The 22,557-nt window shown below is 40.7% G+C and overlaps 1 protein-coding gene across 1 annotated transcript; it reads right to left on the reverse strand.

Moving 5' to 3' along the window:
* Positions 1–13,979: 13,979 nt before the first annotated feature.
* Positions 13,980–21,833, reverse strand: LOC149322850 (lysozyme C-like). The gene is made up of 4 exons (XM_089483889.1): positions 21,698–21,833; positions 19,201–19,362; positions 16,367–16,439; positions 13,980–14,046 (listed from the first exon to the last, which is right to left on the reverse strand). Exons 1-4 carry the CDS (start codon positions 21,831–21,833, stop codon positions 13,980–13,982), a joined length of 438 nt encoding a protein of 145 aa, XP_089340015.1.
* Between the last annotated feature and the right edge of the window lie 724 nt (positions 21,834–22,557).

A 22,557-nucleotide genomic window follows, 5' to 3' on the forward strand; every position in this document is an offset into this window, starting at 1 on the left:
CACAACTCCAATAATGTACAGCCAGGATCCCAGTTTGTATCTTTCTGTATCCTATTACATCATGATCCCACTCTTACAATTGGGTAACTATTCTTAAGCACCTGTGGCTTTAATATTACTCTATCAGCATATCTGAAGAAATTGAAAGATATCTATGAAAGCTCTAGTTAAAATAAATCTGTCAGTAAATGAGGATGTTGCTATTGTAGGTTCCTCTTTCCTCCCCAGTACTTTCCGCCTTTTCTGCTTTGATAGACTAACTGGTTTTTTCTTTTAGATTTCCATTATAGTTTGCAGAACAGAAGTTGCAGAAGGGCAGGGGGACCTGAGATTAAGTTCTTCTTCTTCTTGGTTGATTTTGTGTATATGTGTGTATGTGTGATAATTTATATGAAAATGTCCTTGAGATGTCTCTATTCAAGAATTTGTGGAGCTGCTAAGGAGTGATGATGAACGGAAACTGTTGAATGATGAATCGACCCTGGATCTACATGCATTGGGTTTTCTGAGGGATCCTTCTAGAGCTTGGCTCAGCTCTGAGATCTTTCTGGGAGCCTCTGCTCTCACTTTCTCCACCCTCATAGGCACATTAGATGAGGACATGAGATGACACAAAGCTTACACTTTGTAAACCGCTTAGTGCACTGATATGCGATATATTAATGTACTTGCTACTGCTATTGCTACGAGGGCCTTCTCTGTGGCTGCTCCAAGACTGTGGAACTCATTGCCACCAGATGCTAGGTTGTTCCACTTTCTGTTGTCCTTCCACCTCCAAGTAACAAAATTTTTACTCAGGCAGCCTGCGGAATTGACTGACTCTTGAGAAAGGGGCTTTTATTGGATTGCTAATTTTATTGGTTATTGTTTTCCGTTGTTTAATTTTTACATGCTTTTAATTTATTTATTTTTTAAAAAACTAATGATATTTTGATTTTTGAATAGTAATTCATACCTGACTGTTTTTTCAATTGTTTCAGCAGTTGTTTCTTCTTCTTCTTCTTCTTCTTCTTCTTCTTCTTCTTCTTCTTCTTCTATTTTTAAAAAACCTGTCTGCTTTTGGTGTATATGAGCTTTAAACTTGTAGCAAGTTACCTTGAGTCTTGGATGAAAGGAGAAATAGGAGTGAAATAGGTAAAAAAAAAAAGAAGAAAAGAAAGAAATATTTTACTAAATCAGCTCCTAAGTGACAGAAAATGCAGTAGGACAAGGGTATGGAATAGAAGTATGGCTTATGATGGCAGAAGGAGAGGAATGTGAACTTTCAGCATTTTCTAAGAATTCAATACTATACCTTCCCAGGTCCCCCAACCCCCTAGACTCCATCGAAACAGTTCTGACTTTCCTTCTCCTATGTAAGAGAGCTAGTGCACACTGAGTCAGTCCTGTAATATATTGCAGGTATGTCTCAGTTAAGGAAACATATCCAGGGGTAGCCATGTTGGTCATACAGCAAAGTATAACAATCTCCAAAATCCACAAAACAGCAATATCTTTATTGGCCAACCAAAATGTACAAAATACATGATTCAAGCTGGCTTCTTCATCAGGCAAAGGTGTTAAAAATCATACAGAACAAAGGAAAAATGACAATGTTGGAGTCACAGGTATACATTTTGTCAAGATGTTGTTATTGGGGTGAAGCAGATGGTGGAAAAGGTCTGCGCTGGGACAGTGCCACCACAGTTTGCCCCAGGACCATAGCAGCCACACATGCCAGGCCCCGATCCAGGTCACTGTTGCGGTCTTGAAATGGGTGCCAAAAAGGAGCAGTATTTTCCCGTTTCTCTTTGGGATGGTCCTTCCAGGATGGAGCATGCCCAGGATGGCTTCCAGTCATGTTCAGGGTGGGCGTCATCTGAATGCCATGCCCCCGACGGGGCCATCTGTTTGAAGCCATTGTTGCTCTTGGTTAAGATGGTACAGGGCACTATCCATGTAGGCAGAGGCCATTCCTCCCTTTTGACCATGTGGGCTCTGAAACAGAAGTCGTAAAGTCTAGGGATATAAAATTTAAACTTTCTATACCATTTAAGTATAATGTTAAGAACTCATTCTCTTGTGATGGCTGAACAGGACATGTAAGGAGGGGAGGACCAAATGCAGGGCTATCTGGATTCAGAAATCTCCAACTCTAAATCTCAATGCCACACCTGTCTGATAAACTGATTTTTCCAATGTTTACTTTCAAGAAGCTGTTTGTATATAGACACAGCATCACCCCTTTGCTGGTATGGTTTAGCTGTACAGAGCAATTTGCAGAAAGTGAAGGAGCCTGGGGTTTCTCCCACTGATGATAGATAGGAGGCAAAAGAGGTGACCTGATGTTTTTGGAAACAATTGGTTTTAATCTGTTTTAATTGAGGTGATAGATTTTCTGTTTTGTGTCTCTCGTTTATGAAAAGATCTTGAATACTATAAACCTCACAATCTGTCCACTCTTTAATTGCACAAATTTATCTACCATGTGAACTGAGGCTACAAGACAAAGGGTCTTAAAGAAAAGGGTTTGGACTTCATGCATTCACTGATAGGATTGTAGTTACATGGAACCAACTGTGATATGTCCTTTGTGATTATGATTTATGTCTAGAAAGAGAAACCCAGAAGGTAGATTAATTAGCTCAGAGTGTTAGTTTTGAGTTAACTCAGACACACAAGATCAACCGGTGATCTGCAAATATATGTCGAGTTACTCCAGAAAAAAAGCTGAACTAGCAGAATTGGATAATAGAAAGATTCAGATTTCACTTCAATATAATAAAGTATATTATAGTCAGCCTTTGATATCTGCAGGATTTCCATTTGGGACCCCCTAAACCCATAGATATAAATGAAATTAATTGAGTCATTGAGAAATTGAAATTAGGAAAATCTCCTGGCCCAGATAGGTTTTCAGGGAAATTTTATAATTTGCTTTACAATGAATTAGCTGCCTAATTACTTAACATATTCAATGAATTCATGAATTTTGCCCCTTTCCTGATCAGCTGGTATACATAATGGATAATCCATTTTCTAAAAGCAGCAGAAGATAATCCAGATGCTAAATCCTTTACACCAATAGCTGTGATAAACAAAAATGCCAAAATTTTCACATTGATTTTAGCTAACAGAATAAATGAACTAATTGTAGAATACATAAATCCTTGTTAGGTTGGTTTAAGTCAGGCCTTTGACTAGCTAACCCTATTTGTAGAGTAGTTAATATTATACATCACTCTGCCCAGGCAATGGCTCCCATGGCACCTCTGTCTTAAGATGCATTAAAGGCATTTGACTGGGTGAAGTGTTGGTACCTCTTTGCTACAAGATAAGAACTATACGGGACCATCAATATGACTGTTCAGAGGCAACAATCCTAGTAAATGGAATAGATTCTGGCTCTATCAAAAAATCTCAACAGTCCTCTTTTGTAGGAAGACAATTTGTCTTCCAGTTCTGGTAGTCATATTGACAATCTTGCTGCAAAAAAACAATTTAGTACATCACTTTATAGTTTATACCTTTACATTTCTCCTTTAATATACCCAGCAAAAGCAACTCCAGACTTAACTCAGTTCTGCATTTGACTGCATTAATTTTTATATTTATCTCCGATAGTTTTTCGCTTCATCACAAGACCATCAAATGTGGTCCATATTGCTCTGGTCTAAAGAACCTGAGTGTGGCCTCGGCACAGCTTCCGGCAGCATTGGAGGCATGCATCATATAAACAGCACACCTCCAACGTGGCTATAACCTGTTTCTTTTGGCCTGTGTGTTTTGGGCCTATTACAATCTTGAGGAAGACAAAAATTAACAAAATAGAAAAATAATGTTAGCTTAGAATGCCTAGAAGAGAAAGATAGATAAGAATGAGTTAAGAACACAACTGTCTACATGACAGATTACAAATGGGTCAGAGAGGTCTCCTCCTGGTATTCAGAGCATGTTTATTGCTCTTAAGTGGTGCCTAAAAGTCTCCATCTACCCAAAACAAGGAATGCCAGGCTGGGACTATGTTGGACAGTGATTGAAAACAGTCCTGATAAGTGATGTCAATGATGGAGACCATGAGGGCCCAGAAATGTATATGTTTCGTATCAAATGACTGGAAATGGGTGTAAGCTGTGGCCTTTCCTGGAACAAGGGGACCTGGAAGCTGTGGTACATGCTCTGGTAACCTCACGACCTGACTTCTGCAATGAGCTCTACATGAGGCTACCTGGTAACCTCACGACTTAACTTCTGTAATGTGCTCTACATGGGGCTACCTTGTGGTTAGTCTGGAAACTTCAACTAGTTCAGAATATGGCAGCCAGGTTGGCCACTGGAAAAAACAGGAGTGACCATATAACACCTATCCTAAAATCACTCCACTGGCTGCCCATTGGTTTCCAGGCACAGTACTGTTAAGGAAAATGCAACATGGGATATACAGTCAAAGAAATAAAACATGTATGTGAGAGTCAGGATGACTCAGCAAAAGCAATTAGAAGCCACACAGGTGTAAAAGGTAATGTAATTAGCAAGTCCTAAATGCCAAGGACAGAAATGCAAAGTGGATAATTGAACACACCTGAGAATTGTTAAGTGGACAAGGTGAGATGATGAAATCATTAATTGTGGGATGAATCAAGAGAACCAATGAAAATGGTTGTACACGCCCACTGGGTGGAAACTGACAAGAGTGGGTGGTGTTTTCCAAGGGCTATAATAATTGCTATGAATCCCAATGTATTTTGTGGGTAGTAGTGGGTAGTTGTGGAGTATTGGAGCTGTATATAGTAGAATAAAGTAGATCTTTTATATAAGACTACTGAGTTGGTCTGGTGTCTTGGGTGAAGATACAAGAGCCAGCTGGATCCTGAAGAAGTGAGAAGACTTCTGTGGAAGCAAGAGTGAGAAGGTTTGGAGAGTTTGTCAGGGTCTTCAGCCTATTCTCTGTAACTCTTCTGCTTTAGAGCAAAGCTTTAACCACTGGCCAAAACTGGTCAGTGCTGGTGCGTAACAAGGTGGTGAGTTCGAGCCAGAGGTGAAGAGCTACAACTCCCATCATCCCTGACAGTGTTGGTTATCACCTTTAAAGCTCTACATGGTTTGGGTCCAACCTATTTATGGGAACACCTGCTCCTGTATAATCCATCCTCATGTCCTCTGGGAGTTATTTATTGCAATTGGTGAAGACCAGAATAACTATGGCGACCCAGAGGACCTTTTCGGCAACCTGTTGGACAAGATCTATCATAGTACAAGCCTGGACAGCTTTAAGAAAGCTGTCAAGATGGATCTCTTCCGACAGGCTTTTCTGGAATAGTTCAGCCACCTATTGAGTAGACTATTATGTAGCCTATTGATTTTTTTCGCACCCCATGCTCTGGTTTATTTGTTTTTATTTGTTTTAATTAATCTTTTTAGTATGAATTTTTAATATAACTGTGATTTAATTGTTATTTTAATGGGGCAGGGTAGAACTTGGGACTATTGTATATTGTTATTTTACTATGTTTTGACTGTTTTACTGTAAGCTGCCTCGGTCCTAATCAGAGTAGGCGTGATATAAATAAAAGTTTATTATTATTTATTATAAGTGTTTGTATCCTATGTATCCAATCAATGTATGGCTTATAAGTTCTTTGTCTGAATTCCTATAAAAAGGAATGTCACCTATATACCTGTGCTTCAGACCAGGGAGATTACTCTTCTGAAACTAAAAGCCAGCTTTTAAATAAAACTGCTGAACTTTCATTCACTTCTAGGTCTTCTTGAATTGTCTTCCAGAAATATCTGCAATAATCTCACTGGTGTCAAGTACCATTGGTACATCATCTTATAGATATTTTCTTTCATGTGATAAGATAACTCCTTCCGGCCAGATGTCCCCATTTTTCCGATAACCCATCTCAATATTATATCCCAAATTCTGGGCCCATTTAACGTGGAGTCTTTTACCTGTTCATCTTTTCAATAACATCGTATACATTTTCCCAATCAAAGGTAATGTCTTCCAAAGTCCACATAAACAGTTGCATGCATCTTATTTAGAATCTTATTTGGAGAATAAAAGCTGCCAAATGTGAGTGCCTTGTGTATTAAATAACCTTGCAAAATTAAGTATCACCCAGCAGGGTCTCTCACTATTTTTTTTTAGCTTTGAAGGGACAGGTTTTGTCAAATAAAATTCCAACTCCTCTAGGATTTTTAAAAGAATCTCCTGTTAAATAATTATTGGTGGAATATAGGCAATATTTATTTCCTATGAGTCTCTTGTAAAAACACTATTGGGCTTTAGTTGCTTTAAATTTCTGGTTATTCTTTTACATATAGGGGCAGAACCTAGCCCTTTAATATTAAGTTAGACAATTTTAATCTTATCTAGGACTTAGTCAAGAGTATTGTAAAAGAACCTTTCCCAGTGACATTTTAAACATATGAATTGTATACTGTTGTAGTATGTCCACCATCTTTCATCTCATTGCAGTAAGTGAGTAAAGTCAGTGAAGAGCCATGTTCATAGACCTTATAATAAAGAACATCAATAAAACAAGCAAAGGTTTGAGGTTATGCCATTTCTTCAAAGTTTCTGTTGAGAGGTCATGAAATACCAGCGTTTTATGATCCCTGTAAGCTAAATTTTGAGTGGCAGAAAGCCTATTCAGACTTATTCCTTCTTTGGATAGCACCCAAAATGAAGTCTGATGTCTCTTGGAAGAATGTTTGGAGTTATTCTGCAGGATCTGTATACTTGCTCAAAATTTGAGCTTTTGAGGTCCGGATCAGGACAGGTTTCATTGAGCCACATGAGTATAAATAAGAGTAAATAATTTTACATCTGCTATTGTAACAGTTAAAATGTTTCAGCAAACAGTGAAATCAGAATACAGTCATACCTCAATATAAACAAAATATAAACACATGGCAGATTGTATAGATTCTGACATCAGGTGACACCCAGTACGGTAACACCACTGAGTTTGGGCACTTGGGCCTGTTACAGACTGCCAAAATAAAGCTGCTTCGGGTCTCTTTGGAGGTATGCTATTTAAATGATGCATGGGTCCTAAGAGTCCAGAGGTCGCGCCAAAGCCACACTCCATTCCTAAGCACTGAAGTGCAGCTTTGGTGCAGCTTCCGGATTCTTCGGATGCAAGCATCATTTAAACAGCATACCTCCAAAGAGACCCAAAGCAGCTTTATTTTGGCAGTCTGGAACAGGCCTTGGTCTCTGAAAGGTTCACCACCATTGCTCTATATCATGGGTGTGCCTTGTGAGTGCAGAGAGCTTGGAATCCATAGATTTGATGATGAGCTCCCAATCTTTTTGAAGATTTTCACTAGATTTTCTCTCAGATGCTCTAGTAACACCAACCTGTCATTATTTGCTGCCTGCCTCTACACCCTTTGTTCATCTTGTTAGGGTCATGCACTATATTCACGTCTTCTAATGGTCCCTATCCCCACTGAAAAGGTTTTGGATTCTGTTGAAGGCAGATAAAAGTCCAAAACTGGCTGATCTTCAAGTCTCTTCACTAATTGCATTCGGGGTTGTGGTTGTGTAGGGCCTTGTCAGTTAATTTTGCTCCATATTTAGTAAAGCTAGTGAGATTGGGCTCCACTCTTCTTTAAGAAGTCCATTAAGTTTAATTCAATCATAAGTTTCATAGCATTGTTTACTGCAGGCATGCTGCTACAATCTGACGCTGAAAATCTGTGTTTTTCCAGCCCTCTTTCCCCATGCTCCCAATCCTGATGCAGCTAAAAACCTTCCAGCTAGACAATGAAAAAGGGAGCTGGGCAGACATAAAAAGAACTGTCTGAGGCTTTATTAACTGAGTTATTTCTATATTTCAGTAACTCCTTTAATGTAGTGGCATTGAAGAGCATGGGGACACATTAAAGGCAACACATTAAATACATAGTCATGACCTGAAACAGATGGGCCAAAAATGCTGCCTTCCAGCTGATCTGGGAGCATGGCATTTACATGATGCACACTCCTGGATCAGCTGGAAGCCCAAGGCAGCCTGAAAAGGAGCAGAAAAGAACCACTCCTTCTAGCAATCTGTTGCCGACCATGGTAGTGACCAGCCCTGGGACCACAGCACCTGGTTGCTCAGTCCCATGTTGGTTCGGACACACGTGCAGTTAGGGTGCCCTCTGGCTGCTCCAAGCTGCCTGTCTGTTTCAGCCCATAGTTAAAATAACAATGTAAAACATACAATTCAAAACATATATCATTTATAAATATATCTATTGTTTTAAAACTGTCTGATAATGGAATCATAGAATCCTAAATTTGGAAGAGACCACAGGAGCCATCCAGTCCAACCCCATTTTGCCATGCAGGCACAATCAAGGCACCCTCAACAGATGGCCATCCAAAGAAGGAGGCTCCAGCACACTCCAAGAGAGTGTGTTCCACTATTGAACAGCTCTTACTGTCAGGATGTTCTTCCTTATGTTTAAGTGGAATATTTTCCTGTAGTCTGAATCCATTCAAATAAAACAAGGAGTTATATAAGTTCTTTAAGAATACTATATGTGTGTGTGTGTGCGTGCATGCGTGCATGCATGCATGCGTATATGTGCGATCTTTATTATTGTACATGAGCCCCAAATCATGCATCATATTAAGTATAAAAGCATAAATTAGCAGCTATAAAAACAATCAGTATGTCAGTGCCAATGGGCAGAACTGTTATACCTGTGTGACTATCATAGGCCTATCGGTTGTAACAACAGAGAAGAAGAATTTAGCCACTGCTTCTGTTTTGTAAAACTACCATGTGGTACCATAGCCACCACTTCTGTTATGCAATTGCAGATGTAGGATCTGCCTGGAAACATAATTAGTAAATGTGAAACTAATCTCAGTCTTGAGATTGGAGAAATAGAAGAAATGAAAAGAGGTGAAATTGTGGAAACTTACAGAGCTTAACCATATAACCACAGATTTATAATTGATCAAGTCCTTCATTTTTGAATGCAAGGCTTTATTAAAAGTCATTGATGAATCTCTGGTAAAGTTGGATATAAGGTTTGAGATCAACTTGCTCTCTCAAGACATGAATTTACCCCACCCTAGTAAAAGGGAAACATTCACCAGTGAGTAGACTTTACGTCAGGAAAAGTCCAAAGTCCAAAAGAAGAAGTACTTTGACTTCACAGACAGTATGGAGATTGTTACCAAAGCATAAAAAAAGGAACTCTGAACTTGGCCAACATGACAAGCAACAAAAAGAAATCTGTTAAATTTTGAGAAGTGAATGAAGTGGTAATGTCTCCTGATGATATACAGCCACCTCCTGAAAATCTGTTTTGTTTCTTCACAGCCTTGAAGTAGCAGTACCAAAGAAGCAGATTCCTATGATCCCTGGGACAAAGTTCTAGGGAAAGGTTTGAGCCAAACTAAGAATTGCAATTGTCCCAATCCATTGGGTATGTTATCTCAGAGTATTGGGACCACCTCTCATGTAGCTTATATGTGTGTCATGGGACCTTTACTCCCAAATACATGGTTCTTGTGGAATACCTAGAATCATAGAATCATAGAGTTGGAAGAGACCGCAAGGGCCATCCAGTCCAACCCCATTCTGCCATGCAGGAAATCTAAATCAAAGCATCCCCGACAGATTGCCATCCATCTCTGTTTAAAGACCTCTAAGGAAGGAGATTCCACTACACTCCGGGGGAGCAGTGTGTTCCACTGTCAAACAGCCCTTGCTGTCAGGAAGTTCCTCCTAATGTCGAGGTGGAATCTCTTTTCCTGGAGCTTGCATCCATTGCTCCAGATCTTGTTCTCTGGAGCAGCAGAAAACAAGCTAGGTCCCTCCTCAATGTGATATTCCTTTAAGTATTTAAACAGGGCTATCATATCACCTCTTAACCTTCTCTTCTCCATGCTAAACACCCCAGCTCCCTAAGTCTTTCCTCATAGGGCATGGTTTCCAGACCCTTCACCATTGTAGTCACCCTCCTTTGGACATGCTCCAGTTTCTCAACATCATTTTTAAATCATGGTGCCCAGAACTAGCTATTTTATAACTACGTATATACATTGTGACCTTCTTAAACAAGCACATGGCAAAAGGTACCAGTTATTGTACTTTGAGGTGCAATCATCTTTATTCTTTGAGAATAAAGCCCCCCCTGACAGTATTTAAAACTTCCCCAAGATAGTTCCTTCTAGCAACATAATTGATAATGAATGGTAACCTTATTGATCTATCTCTTCCCCAAGTAAGTCCTCTCAAGAGGAAGAAATTCTCAATGTGCCTCTTGAAAGCGATCCTACTCACAGGGACGTAGCCAAGGGAGGGGTCTGTGGGGTCTGGACCCCTCCCCTTCGTTACATACAATGAATGGTGTGTGCCGCTGAGCCCAAGCCCCATTATAATGGTGGCACTTAATCTGGATCCCCCCTTCCCAAAATTCTGGCTATGTCTCTGCTACTCAGTCTCCAAGAAGAGAGCTAATGGTGACTGACAAATCCCTCAGATCTTGAGACTAATCCTATGATATCCAAAACGTAGAATTATAAAATTATTGATTGGCATGGGATGGAGGATTTAAACATGAATAATATTTCTAATTTGCCTGAAATAGACCTTAACAAGGAATTACACCTGCCAACAGGAACAAAGAAACATGTTAGTGACATATCAGCAAGCAATAGTAAAAGAACCAGGGGAAAGACTTTGGGAAGCCGCTGCATTTTGAACAATTAAGTACCAAGCACAGTTGCCCACAGCTTGCCATTATATATTCTTTGATTAAAAGGGACAGCTGGACCAGATACAAAGAATCAATTGACAATATGAGAATCATGCCAAGGTACTCAAATTGGTACAACAATTTGGTTTTGAGCTCGATGTCCTAGCCTTTAACAATGTGTGAAATCATTTCATCAGTGTAATACCTACATAAATGCATGTCTTGGAACATAGCTGGATGGAACTCTTAAGTATAAGGATCCTAATTCGAGTTTGACCAGACCCTTCTCCAAGAAGCCTTGCCTAATCAAAAGTTTCACAGTTCAGAGCTTCCTCTGTGCAAATTTCACACATGATTGTTCTATGCAGAAAATGGCACTTTCTGCATGGATAATATTATTTCACTGCAAAATATTAATTCCTATGCAGAAAATGCTGTTTTCTGTACAAAACACCCACTTGCAAATTTAGAACAGAATAAGTCCCGAATTGCATACAGCCTTTGGAAACTGCACAGTTTTCATTGCTACCTTCGAGAAGACTCGTAGTGGAGAATTGCATCCTTATACACTGGCTGTGTCTGAGTCCTTATGAATCCAAGTTGCTAACAGCTCATTAGGAGTATTCAGCTTCCAGTTTAGTCCACTTAGAGAAGCCACACTTTGATTCAGACACTCTGGGAGTCTGACTAAATCTTCAGCCCAAATCAGTCTGAGATTTGTCCTAATCTGAACTGCACTCCTGGGAGATCTTGGCATGGAGTTGGTCTTTGGGGCCATCAAGTTCAGGTTCCAGCCCCAGTGAATTTTTTGTGGATAAGGAGCTGGAAGTTCATTTACTCCCTCAAGATCCTTCAAGTCTTGGCTGGAAGGGGTGATACACAGCCACTCTCATCCACAGCCAGTATCCTTCTCACCACCTGCACAGGTTTATTCTTTAACCCACCTCCAGAGGCTGCCCTCTTGGTAGTCAATACAAGTCAGCCAGAAAATGTTTGAGAACTCATCTCAGATACAGCTGAGCTGGTGAAGATTTGGGGGAGCTGTTCACCAGGGTATTGGGGTTGTGTTAATTTTCCTCCTTTTCTCAGCCATTAAGGCCACAAGAGGCTCATCACCTCCAAGGGTCTGTTTCCAGTCACCAGCACCACTGTCAGCCCCTCCTCTTGTTCACTTCCTCCCACTTGCTGACACTACTGCATCCTCTCCCTCACCCAAACCTTCCTGTCCTTCACTTGGCCCCCAATTTTGGGCCCCAGTCTATTAAAGATTAAAAATCTTTAATATTTTGTCACAAATAATTGTATATTTATTTACTATTTCCTTTAAAATTCACTGATTTTAGGATAGATGACAAAGAAACCCAATCATCAAACAATTACAATATCAAGAAAGACAGAAATAAGCTGCATCGTAGTTTGGTCCCAGGCCAATTCCAGACCATTCAGTTCCAGTATTTTGTACCAAGGGACTCCCCCCACCACTCGATTGGCTTTAGCTGCCCCCCTCAGCAGCCAATATTTCTTATTAGTAGTCCAGTATTTCTTATAATGGGCTGTTCCACCATTAGCTTGGTCTATGCTCTGTGAATGTAATGGTCTTTGGTGGATAACATAGCCAAGGCAGTGCAGGACATATTGTCACATCCTAGTTTGAGTCTTTAGTTGTTGACAGAAGCATTATTTTGCTTTTCAGTGTTGACAAAGGTAGGATCTAGGGTTACCAAATCTAAGGATCTGGCCCTGAGTTTCCAGTTTTTGTGAGTCACCTTTAAGCAGGGGACAGGGGCTGAATTCTCAAGTTTTGGTGGGCTCAGCTTCAGGCAAGAGGAAAAGGCTTGTTACAGACTGCCAAAATAAAGCTGCTTCGGGTCTCTTTGGAGGTATGCTGTTTAAATGATGCATGCATCCTAAAAATCCAGAAGCTGCACCAAAGCTGCACTCCAGTGCTTAGGAATGGAGTGTGGCTTTGGTGCGACCTCCGGACTCTTAGGACCCATGCATCATTTAAATAGCATACCTCCAAAGAGACCTGAAGCAGCTTTATTTTGGCAGTCTGTAACAGGCCAAAGACTGTGTGCAGATCTGAAGCTCATCTAGTACAGCATTTACTTGCTTCAATTTGCAAGTCTCAATTGATCTATGCATTTAGTTTCTTCCTTCCTTCCCAGTTGTTGCAGTGCCAGAGCTCACCTTCTGGTCTGGTCTGCATCCACCTTCTGATTAGAAGCAAGTGGACTAGATTCAATCTTCCTTATACTGTCTCCCTAAGTAACTTAGGGATCTGGGGACAGCCCTTTTAGCTAAGGCCCAAAACAGATGGGCCAAAAGGTGTGATTTCCAGCTGCTTTGGGAGTGTGGCATGGAGATGATGCACACCCCTGATGCAGCCAGAAGTCTCTCTGAGGCCACCAGCAAAAGGAGTGATGAAGGTCCTCTCCTTGCTGGTGGCCTGTTTGGGACAGCGGTAGTGGCTGTCTAGTTGCTGCTATCCCCAGCTGATCATGGGCTGATCCCAGCTGGAGTAGCCAGAGGCCACTCTAAGCTGTTCCTCTGCTTCATCTCTAAGGTTTGTGTCTTAATTTCCAGATAGGAAAAATGCATGTTTCCCTGTGTATGTCTGTGTATGTGTTTGAATGGCAAGCTGTGGGCAACTGTGCTTGGTACTTAATGCAAAATACCAGGGACCCTCCAAATGTTTTAGGATTTAGCTTCAAAACCTCAAGGCCTGGTATGATCCTGAGCTAGCAACCATGCTCTTATAAAGACTGTAACTCTCAGAAACTAGGATGAATATATGATCATCAGCCTGTCTTCATTCACTTCTGGAGGCTGCTTCATCAGCACAGGAAGCAGAGTAATTGGAGGAGATAGTACTTAGCTGTAGTATATCTATTCCTACTTCTGCCTTCTTTCCCTTTGTATTTATGCACCAAACAAAAAAGGAGAGTTTATTGTGCTCACTTTATTGAGAGTTTCAAGCAGAGGAACTCACAACCTCAGCCAAAATCAATACCCACCTCCTCACCCAGGGATGTTTAATTTGTAATCAACCTATTGCATGAGCAGAGGAGGCCAGGCTCCCCATCATGTGAGGAGCCAATGGGAAAAAATGCTTGGATGGAAGGTATGAGTTAAAAGCTAATTGCACAGGGAGAACTGGATATCACTATCTTCAAAGGTAAACCAAGAATTAGCTGAAAATTGATTGTACAAGGAGAATTCGGCATCACTTTCATCAAAGGATAATCAAGGGAAATTCTGGATTTAATTCAGGATGATTAGATTCACAATTTGCAGTCACGAGTCCATCCTGTGACATTGTTTGGTCTGCATTTCTTCCTCCAAGCTGACCTAAAAGTCAGAACAAGAGTATTACAAAAATTCACATAGTTACAGGTGATGTGGGTTTCTAGCAATAATTTCTAGAAATTTCCTGGTGAGGGATCAGCCAGTTATCTACTCATGTATCTTTCCTGCTTCATGATGCATTGACATTCACTGTATTACTTCCTTATCCTAAATGTCATGGCCAGCCACAAGGAGGACTCGGAGGATGACAAAGGAGGACTTGGCTCCTCAGGTGCAGGAGGAACCCGAGGCTGTGCCAGGCCCCAGTTCTGCCCTGCCAGGTCTCATCTCTGCTCTCGCAGCCCGAGTGGATTTGGCTCAGCCAGATCCTAGCTCTGTGGGATCTTCTCCAGTGGAGCCTGGGGTTCAGCAGCCCAGCCTTGCCCCAGTAGAAGTGCCAGACATGGGAGACAGAGCAGTAGAGCATTGAGGATCCTACCTTCAGCCAGAGGAGATTAGAAAGGGCATACCTTCGGCGTTCCGAGATACTTGCTGAGAAACGCTCATTAGCCACTCAGCAGCTGTGATAAGGGAGCTAGATATAAGACACCTGGCAGATGCTGAGCTCTTGTCAGAGACTATTTGTTCTCATTAGCGAACGCTGCTGGATCTGACTCCTTGCCTCCTAGACCTTTGACTGAGTTGGAATCCTTGACCTCGGACTGGACTCGTTGACCAACCCTCTGGAAGTATTGCTCTCTCTAATCCTCAACTTTGGACTGGCTAGTGGCTTACTCTCTTCAGACTCTGTTTGGCATTGTTGCTGGAGGAACTGCCTCTTGGCAGCTCTGCGTGTTTACCTTTTGCCCAGCAGGGTCTTATTGCACAAGAGACATGGAGGAGGAGGAGGATGCTGACACACTTACTTTCAGCCAGAAAAGGTCTAAAAGGGTGTGCCTCTGCCGTTCGAGGAGGCTTTATGAAAAACACTTTTTAATAAACAAACAGCTGTGCTTCTTGGACACATAGATACAAAGCAAGACTACAGTCATAAAGGCTACAGTCAACAATATGGTAAGGACTACAAAGAGGTCTTTGCCAAAGTAGTCACACACACAACAATCAGAATTCTCTTAGCTGTTGCAGCCCACAAGAAAATGCATGTTCAACACCTAGATGTCTGGGCAGTTTTTCTTTATGGTGATATCTCTGAGCAACTACTGTATATATGGAACAACTTCCAGGATTGCAAGTTCCTGGAAAAGAACATTTTGAATGCAAACTGCAAAAGAGCATTTATAGTTTGAAACAGGCCACCATGGAGTAAGAAACTGAACCAGATTCTTGTCAAAGAGGGGCTCATCCCAGACACTGTTGGCTAATGTGTATACAAGAGGTTCACAAATAATAAATGGACTTATGTTGATGATCTGAACAGCAGATAGTAAAGAGCTAATCCAGAATCTCAACTAAGGGGCTGATACCAAGAATTTGGGAGACATCTCACACTATCTTGGAGTACAAATAGAAAGAAGCAGTGATGAAAGTTTCTTCCTTAATCAAAGGCAGAAGATAATGGATCTTTTGGACTGTCTTGGTCTGAAAGATGCAAATGATATGCTAACTCCCATGGAAGTAGGATTCTTAAAGGACACTAAGGAAAACTTGCACTTTCCCACCCCTGACCTTTTCCACTTTGTGGGAGATGAGAATCCTATATGCATATGCACGTGCACACACACTGAGAAAAAGGCACATGGAAAGAGTGTGAGGAAGAGGAGATTTTTAAAGGAAAGCTTTTTTATTCTAAGCAAGCAATTTACATTAGCAAAAAGGTATCTTGTTCATAAAGTCATCTTCCTTCAGGAATTACATAAAAGTAGTTAAAAAGTTATTAACAGCCTAGGTCATATTCAGTCAAGGTTAAAAAGAACATAAACCCTAATGCAATCAGCTAAATATTCCTATTCTACTAACTATACAGATGGTATTTTGAGTCTTGGTTGTTCATGAGAAGCTGGAAGTCTGTGTGTCCTTATCCAGCCTGCAAACAAACTTCCCTAAGTGAGGCAGGTGCCTTATTCCCAAAGTCCCAGTCTCCCCCTTTGTCTCTATCTATGCTATGTGGCATCTCAAAATTTTATAACCTCTCACTGGCAAGTATTTGAAAGCTTTAACACTTCTGCCCAACTGGTCACCTTCACTGGACAACTGTCTCTTGTGATTTCTTATTCCTTGATTATGCTGATCCCCCAATAAATGCAACTTAAAACCAACACATCATTAATCCCTGGTTTATCTGGAGGAGAGACTATACCCTTCAGCTATGTTGTCCAGATAATGAGAGAGTCCATTACCACACCATACATTTGTTAACACTCACCAGGGGCTCATCTTGCGACGAATAACCTTTTTAAGGCATTTAATATCATCTCTGATGTCATCATTAATGAAAGCTGCCAAAAGATTTGACACAGGACATAATGATTTTTTTCAGGTTTACATATAAAGTTCAGAAGATCTTAGTTCATCATTCAGTTCAGACAAAAGTAATTTGCACTGCCTCCGCAACATTGAGACAACCGCCAGTGAAATCTCACCTATACAGTAACAAATGTTGGACAAGAAAATTCCTTGTTTATATTGTGCTGGGAAAAATGAGATGGGAGGATTTGCATTTGAATTTCATTGTGAGCATGTAGCTTATGTGACCTTTGCTGAAACAATAGAAGATGCTCAGCATAATAAAATGATCAAGATCATGGTTATGAATGCTAAACATTCAGACAGAGCAGCCTCAATAAAGATACTTACTTTGGCAACTGAGCTTAATCTTTGCAGAGAGAAAACTTTTGAAGTGGCATGGATGGAGAAGCTGAAGCCAGATATCAATGTCAAGGAGTACATGAAACAAGTAATGCTCTTTATTAATGGAGTTTAGAGCAGGGCTATGTTCTGTGGACAAGTACCAGTCTGCAAGCTACTAGCTACTGGACCATGCTGAATTTCAAGGGAAGAAAGTAAGTGTTGTAGTCAATGGGAGCAAATATGATCCCATATGATCCTACTCAAAAGTTGAGATCCTCAGAGGTGGCCCTGTGGTGTCCCAACACCTTGTGATATCCTGTTAGTATGTACATGTAACCGGACTTTGTAACAACATGCCAATTGTGGGGCTACCTAGCAAAGGAAGTGTAAACCAGCTCCATCTCTTTTGAGCTTCAGATGGGCAACTTAAACAGTACTGCTCTGTATGGCCTTTAATGTTTGAAATGTTTCTGTTTCAACAGTTTTGAAATTGTATTTAATGATTGTATTTAAAAATTGTAAAATATATATTTATATTAAAAAATCTTATGTATGTACTCTTTTGCTTTATTCGTTCATTGCTTGAGGAGCTTTTGTGGGCTGAGAGGCAAAATGAAAATACATCAGATAAATAAACATGGTACCAAATCCCTGGACCATGGGTGGGGAGAGCCCTACCAGACCCGCACATTAGATAACTTAAGAAGCACTGGTTGAAAAGACAGGTAATCTAAATCAAGTATTCCTTTAACATTTGGTTGACTGAAGCTGTCTTAATACTGAAACATCTCAGGCAGCTGGGCAACTGTTGCTGGTGTATGCATTTGGATTGCTTGATTACTAGTTCTCTCAATTGTGTTACTTCCTCCTTTATTCCCTACTCTTTATTCTTCTGCTTAATTGAGCAGTAGAATATGTGAACCAGACTAGAACTGGGAACTAATTCTTATTCTATGCTAAATATAACAAAGACAATCTGTTGAAGAGGCATTTCCTGCTCTCTCAATCTCTGCCCAATATTGGAGAGAATGGAGAAGAAGAGGGCAACATATTGCATAATGCTGCCTCATCTCAGTCCCAGAAGAGGGTTTGGTGACAGAATAGGAAGCAATGGATTGGAGAGATGATGTTCTTCATTGGAATTTCCAGCAATGCAAATCCCTGGCTTTCAGACTAGATGGGTCTGATAAGTAAATTGGCCTTACTTTTCCCTCTGCACTGTTAGTAGCAAGAACCTTCATGCCAAATGGTGAGTTAGGGAGGAGAAAAGATTGAAACTGTTGGTGTGAGTAGAGCAAGGGGCACCTCTAGAATGTGGAAATATGTGCTGGTATATATTTTGTGTGATATTGGGGCATATGCAGGAGCAGCTGGTGGTTTCCATGTTGATGATGCAATGCATCCGATCCAGTTTTTAGTCTGAACTTTAAATTAGTTGTCTCAGGCTGCATCTACACCGCAGAATTCATGCAGTTTGACCCTGCTTTAACTGCCATGTCTGAATGCTATGGAATTCTGAGATTTTTAGTTTTGTGAGATATTTAGCCTTTTCTCTCAGAGAGCTCTCATGCCACAACAAATCCCAGAATTCAATAGCATTGAGTCATAATAGTCAAAGCAGTGTCATAATGTATTAATTCTGCAGTGTGGCAGCAGCTTTAGTTTTTAAGCTCTGTTGTCAAAATAGGTTCAACATGAGGATAGTTCCTTTAAATTCTGGAGTAAAACCCAGAGCAGATGCACCATCCAGTGACACAGAAGCCACCAGGTACCACTGGTTGGCTTTTTTCTGAGGACCTTTTTATACTACACAATAACAGCACTGCGTTTCCACTTTAACTACTATGGGTTTGTAATTTGGGCAATGGCATTAGAGAAGCTCCCCAGCTGCAGATTCACACTTCCTACACTGCAAATCCCAGAATTCCACAGGATAGATCCATGGCAGTTAAGGGGAATCATAGCGCTATACTATACATAGGGCCCTTGGTATCCTTTGGGGTTTGGTTTCAGGACCTCCTCCCCGTGAATATCAAAATCTGTGGATGCTGAAGTCCCATTATATACAATAGCATAGTAAAATGACATCCCTTATATAGAACAGAAAATCAAAGTTTTCTTTTTGGAATTTTTGTTTGTGAATATTTCCAATCTGTGGTTGCAGAATCTGTGGATATAGAGGGCCAACTATAATTTGGTAGTGTGAAAGGGCCCTGAGTGGGGAAGTAGGCAGTTTAGTGACAACCCGGGAATGGTGTGCGTGTGTTGTATGAGAAAATAAAGTGAGGACGGAGAATGGTTCACTGGAGGGTGGGGAAGCTAGGGCCTTCCTTTACAAACACAATCCACGCAATCTATCTGGGAAGTTTCACAGGCCTTTTGCTCATCTCACAAGAGCACATTGCTTACCATTGCATGAACTTTTGCAGTTGTTGGATGATTTGTTCTTCCCGTCAGAACACCACAAGCGGCTGTTGATTTGAAAAAGCCCATAGTTGACACTCCCATCTTGGTTTGGTCTCTTCACAGCTTTGGTGTCATAGCCACTTTCATGATAAATCATACACATATCTGGAGGGGTGGAGGAAGGTAAGCGTGAAAAGGTGCCGTGTAAAAATAAAGGGAAGAAAGAGAGCCATGCCATTTAAAGAAAAACAATCACACATTTTCAAATAAAAAGTACTCTAGCCATTCAGGAAAAGACAGTGCTTGAACAGAACATCGTTAAGTAGAAATTTCCATGTAGTTTTCCAGAGAGATGAAAGAAGAAAGGATTTTCAAAAGTGAAGTCCAAGGTATTTGGGAAATATAATTTCCTAATTCAGGGGAAATATTTCAGTATAGCTAGTAAAGCAACTGCCTCGGGTGCCAGATGCAATGGGATAGTAATCTGTTTCCCAAATGTTCTTCCTGAGTATCCTCTAGGCCAATGGCTCCCAAATTCTGGTCCTCTAGATATTTTGGATTTCAGCTCCCAGGATCCTGACTGTTGGCCAAGGTAGCTGGGACCTCTAGAAGCTGAAGTCCAAAGCACTGGGATGACAAAAGCTTGGGTATGACTGTTCCAGACTTTTCTCCTTGGGGTAGAGGGGCTTGTCTTCCATCCCTTAAACTGGCCTGCTGCCATTAGTGGGTCATGAAGGCCATGAGGCTTGGGACCTCAGTCCTGTTTTGGCTGGAATTGCACTCCCTCTGAAAGATCAAGTTTGCACTCTGGAGATGCTCTTGGACTCAGTATTGCTTCTGGAAAGCCAGACAGCATCTGTGGCTAGGAGTGCCTTTGCCCAACTTTGGCTGGTGTTCAGCTGGCACACCAGCCGATGTTGGGCAAAGGCACTCCTGGCCTCAGATGCTATCTGGCTCCATCAAAAAGAGATGCAACTCCATCCAAAAGAGGGTTGAGGTCCCATGATTAAAAAGAAGAAGATTTAGGCACAATGGTTCATGTTTTAATTACTGCTTATATAAACTAATGTAATATATTTTATATAGGTCTGCTTTTGAAAAGTGTCCTGAAATTACAGCTATTTCATAATGTGGTAGCTAGGCTACGCATATCACTGGTCTTGTACCACACCTGCTGACATCCATTCTTTTCCTGAACTCAATTTAAGATGCTGGTTTTGACCTGCCTCTAAACTGGTATTTCTCAAAGTGGCAGCCCTTGGACTGGTTCCAGTCCATGAGCCATTGGCTGCCAATTTACAGAGATCTTCTAGGAAAGAAAGAAACAGTTGTATTCAATGGTAACAAATATAGCACCAGTCTCTGACACATTAGGAAGCATGAGAAACATTGCCTGGGGTCAACATATCTGAAAGCCTCCTCCCACCTGAGCTTGCCTGAAATTTGACACACTCACCAGAGAACCAATTGTGTGTCCTACCACCCAGAAAGCCTACCTTCCAACTGTCAGATGAAAACTGGGACATGTGTAGCTAAACAATATCAGAGTGTGAACAAAATGTCAAAAAAGTAGTTGAAAACAAATGGAATGACAAAGGATTGATCAGAATTGTCCTTGCCAAATTGTTCTTGAAACAGGGCCTCCTTGTCTTGGCACCTGAGCTGTGGTACTCTGTCCCCCAAAGGGATATTAGTCCATTCCTACTGAACTTCTGGCAAGCCCCTGAAACTGTTGTTTCACATAGCTTTCTGTCCTTGGTGTGTGTTTCTGTCTAGTTTTCAAAATGTAATGTTGATCAGAATGTTTGGTTTGTTTGGGTAGTCTGTTGAGGTGAGAGGTAATAAAATAATACTAATATTACAGAATTCCAAACACAAACACACAATAGTTGAAGTCTGAGGAATTAGACATTTCAGGGAGATGCAGCCTCTTTTCTTTTAAAACAACAACAGCAGCAACAGCAGCAGCAAACAGTCCGGAATAATATGTGATGGACAGCCTTAATCCTCTTTTATAAGGAAAAGAGGTGTCAACAACCAGTGTGTAATTCTTTTAGTAAAAAGATATAAAGCAGAGAGACCTTGCAAGCATGTCCCACTACTACTTACCACTCTCAAAAAATTGGGCGCTGGTGATCCTAAGGAGTGCTGTCACAAAATGGTCTTGGGGTCTACATGCCAGTCACAGGCTGCACTTTCCCCACTACTCGTGTAGGGGGTCAATACAGAACTGCAGTGTGGTGATAACTTGCGTCCCTATTTGGTTCTCCTACCCCACCAAAATAAAATAAAATAAAATAAAATAAAATAAAAAAATAAAATAAAATAAAATAAAATAAAAGAGTGGAAGTGGAAGCCTTGAGGATGTGGGTTCATGGCCATGGATTGTTGTTTTGGAAAAGAGCCCCCTCTCCGTGACATTTCATGTCAGCTCTAACCCTCTCCCCACAAAATACATATTGCATAGTAAAAAATGGAAGAAAAGGAAGAGCAAACTCACAGAGGTCCAGGCTATAACCAAAGTATCCATCCATTTCGTTCTCTCTCATCAATTTGGCCAGTTCACATTTGTCAAACTTCTTGCCTTCGCTTACTGCAATAAAGAGGCAGAAGAGAGTGAAAGCTAAAGCTTTCATCTTTGCAACTCCCTGCTGTATGGTGCAGGGATGCCTTCAGATTCCCAGTGACTTTTATAGCCAACCCTTCTGGCAACCATCATCTGCTTACATGGCAAACAGAACATCTATTATAAAGCAAAATAAGGAGCAATGTATCAAGGCAATGAGAAATGTCATAATTCCGGACCAGCGGGTCACTCACTTGGCAAGAGGGTGCCAAAGAAGGAGGAAACAACTGTCATACAAATATCTCAGGAATACCTTAACTTTTAATTGCCATTTTTAACCAAAGACAAAATATTTTTAACCAATACATTTTTAACCAAGACAAAATAAGCATACATGTAAAGATAAAAAATGGTTTAAAAACTATACATACTAATCATTGCCTACTCAATGGGGAAAAGACAAAAAGGTAAGAAATCATGGAAAAACAGACTATTCCTCTCACCACTGTCGACAACATAGAAACAAATTTATTTATTGATTTCAGTTTTATTTCTCCTTTCTTTCACTTTCCTCTGTAAGGGTCTCAAGTGGCTTAACTACAATTTAGTTTCAAAACTTATAGGCCAGTGCGAAAACCATAGTACAACCAGAGTGCAGCAGCAACAGAATAACAAAGCTAACATCTAGGGGTAGTTGTGTTGGCCATATAGCAAATCCAAAAATATGAAAAATCCACTAAACAGTGATGCCTTTATTGGGCTAACCAAAATGAACAATATACATGTTGCAATCT

This window comes from Sceloporus occidentalis, unplaced genomic scaffold (genome assembly GCF_023333645.1).
Source record: "Sceloporus occidentalis isolate IW3139 unplaced genomic scaffold, rSceOcc1.0.p SCAF_1, whole genome shotgun sequence".
NCBI lineage: Eukaryota > Metazoa > Chordata > Lepidosauria > Squamata > Phrynosomatidae > Sceloporus > Sceloporus occidentalis.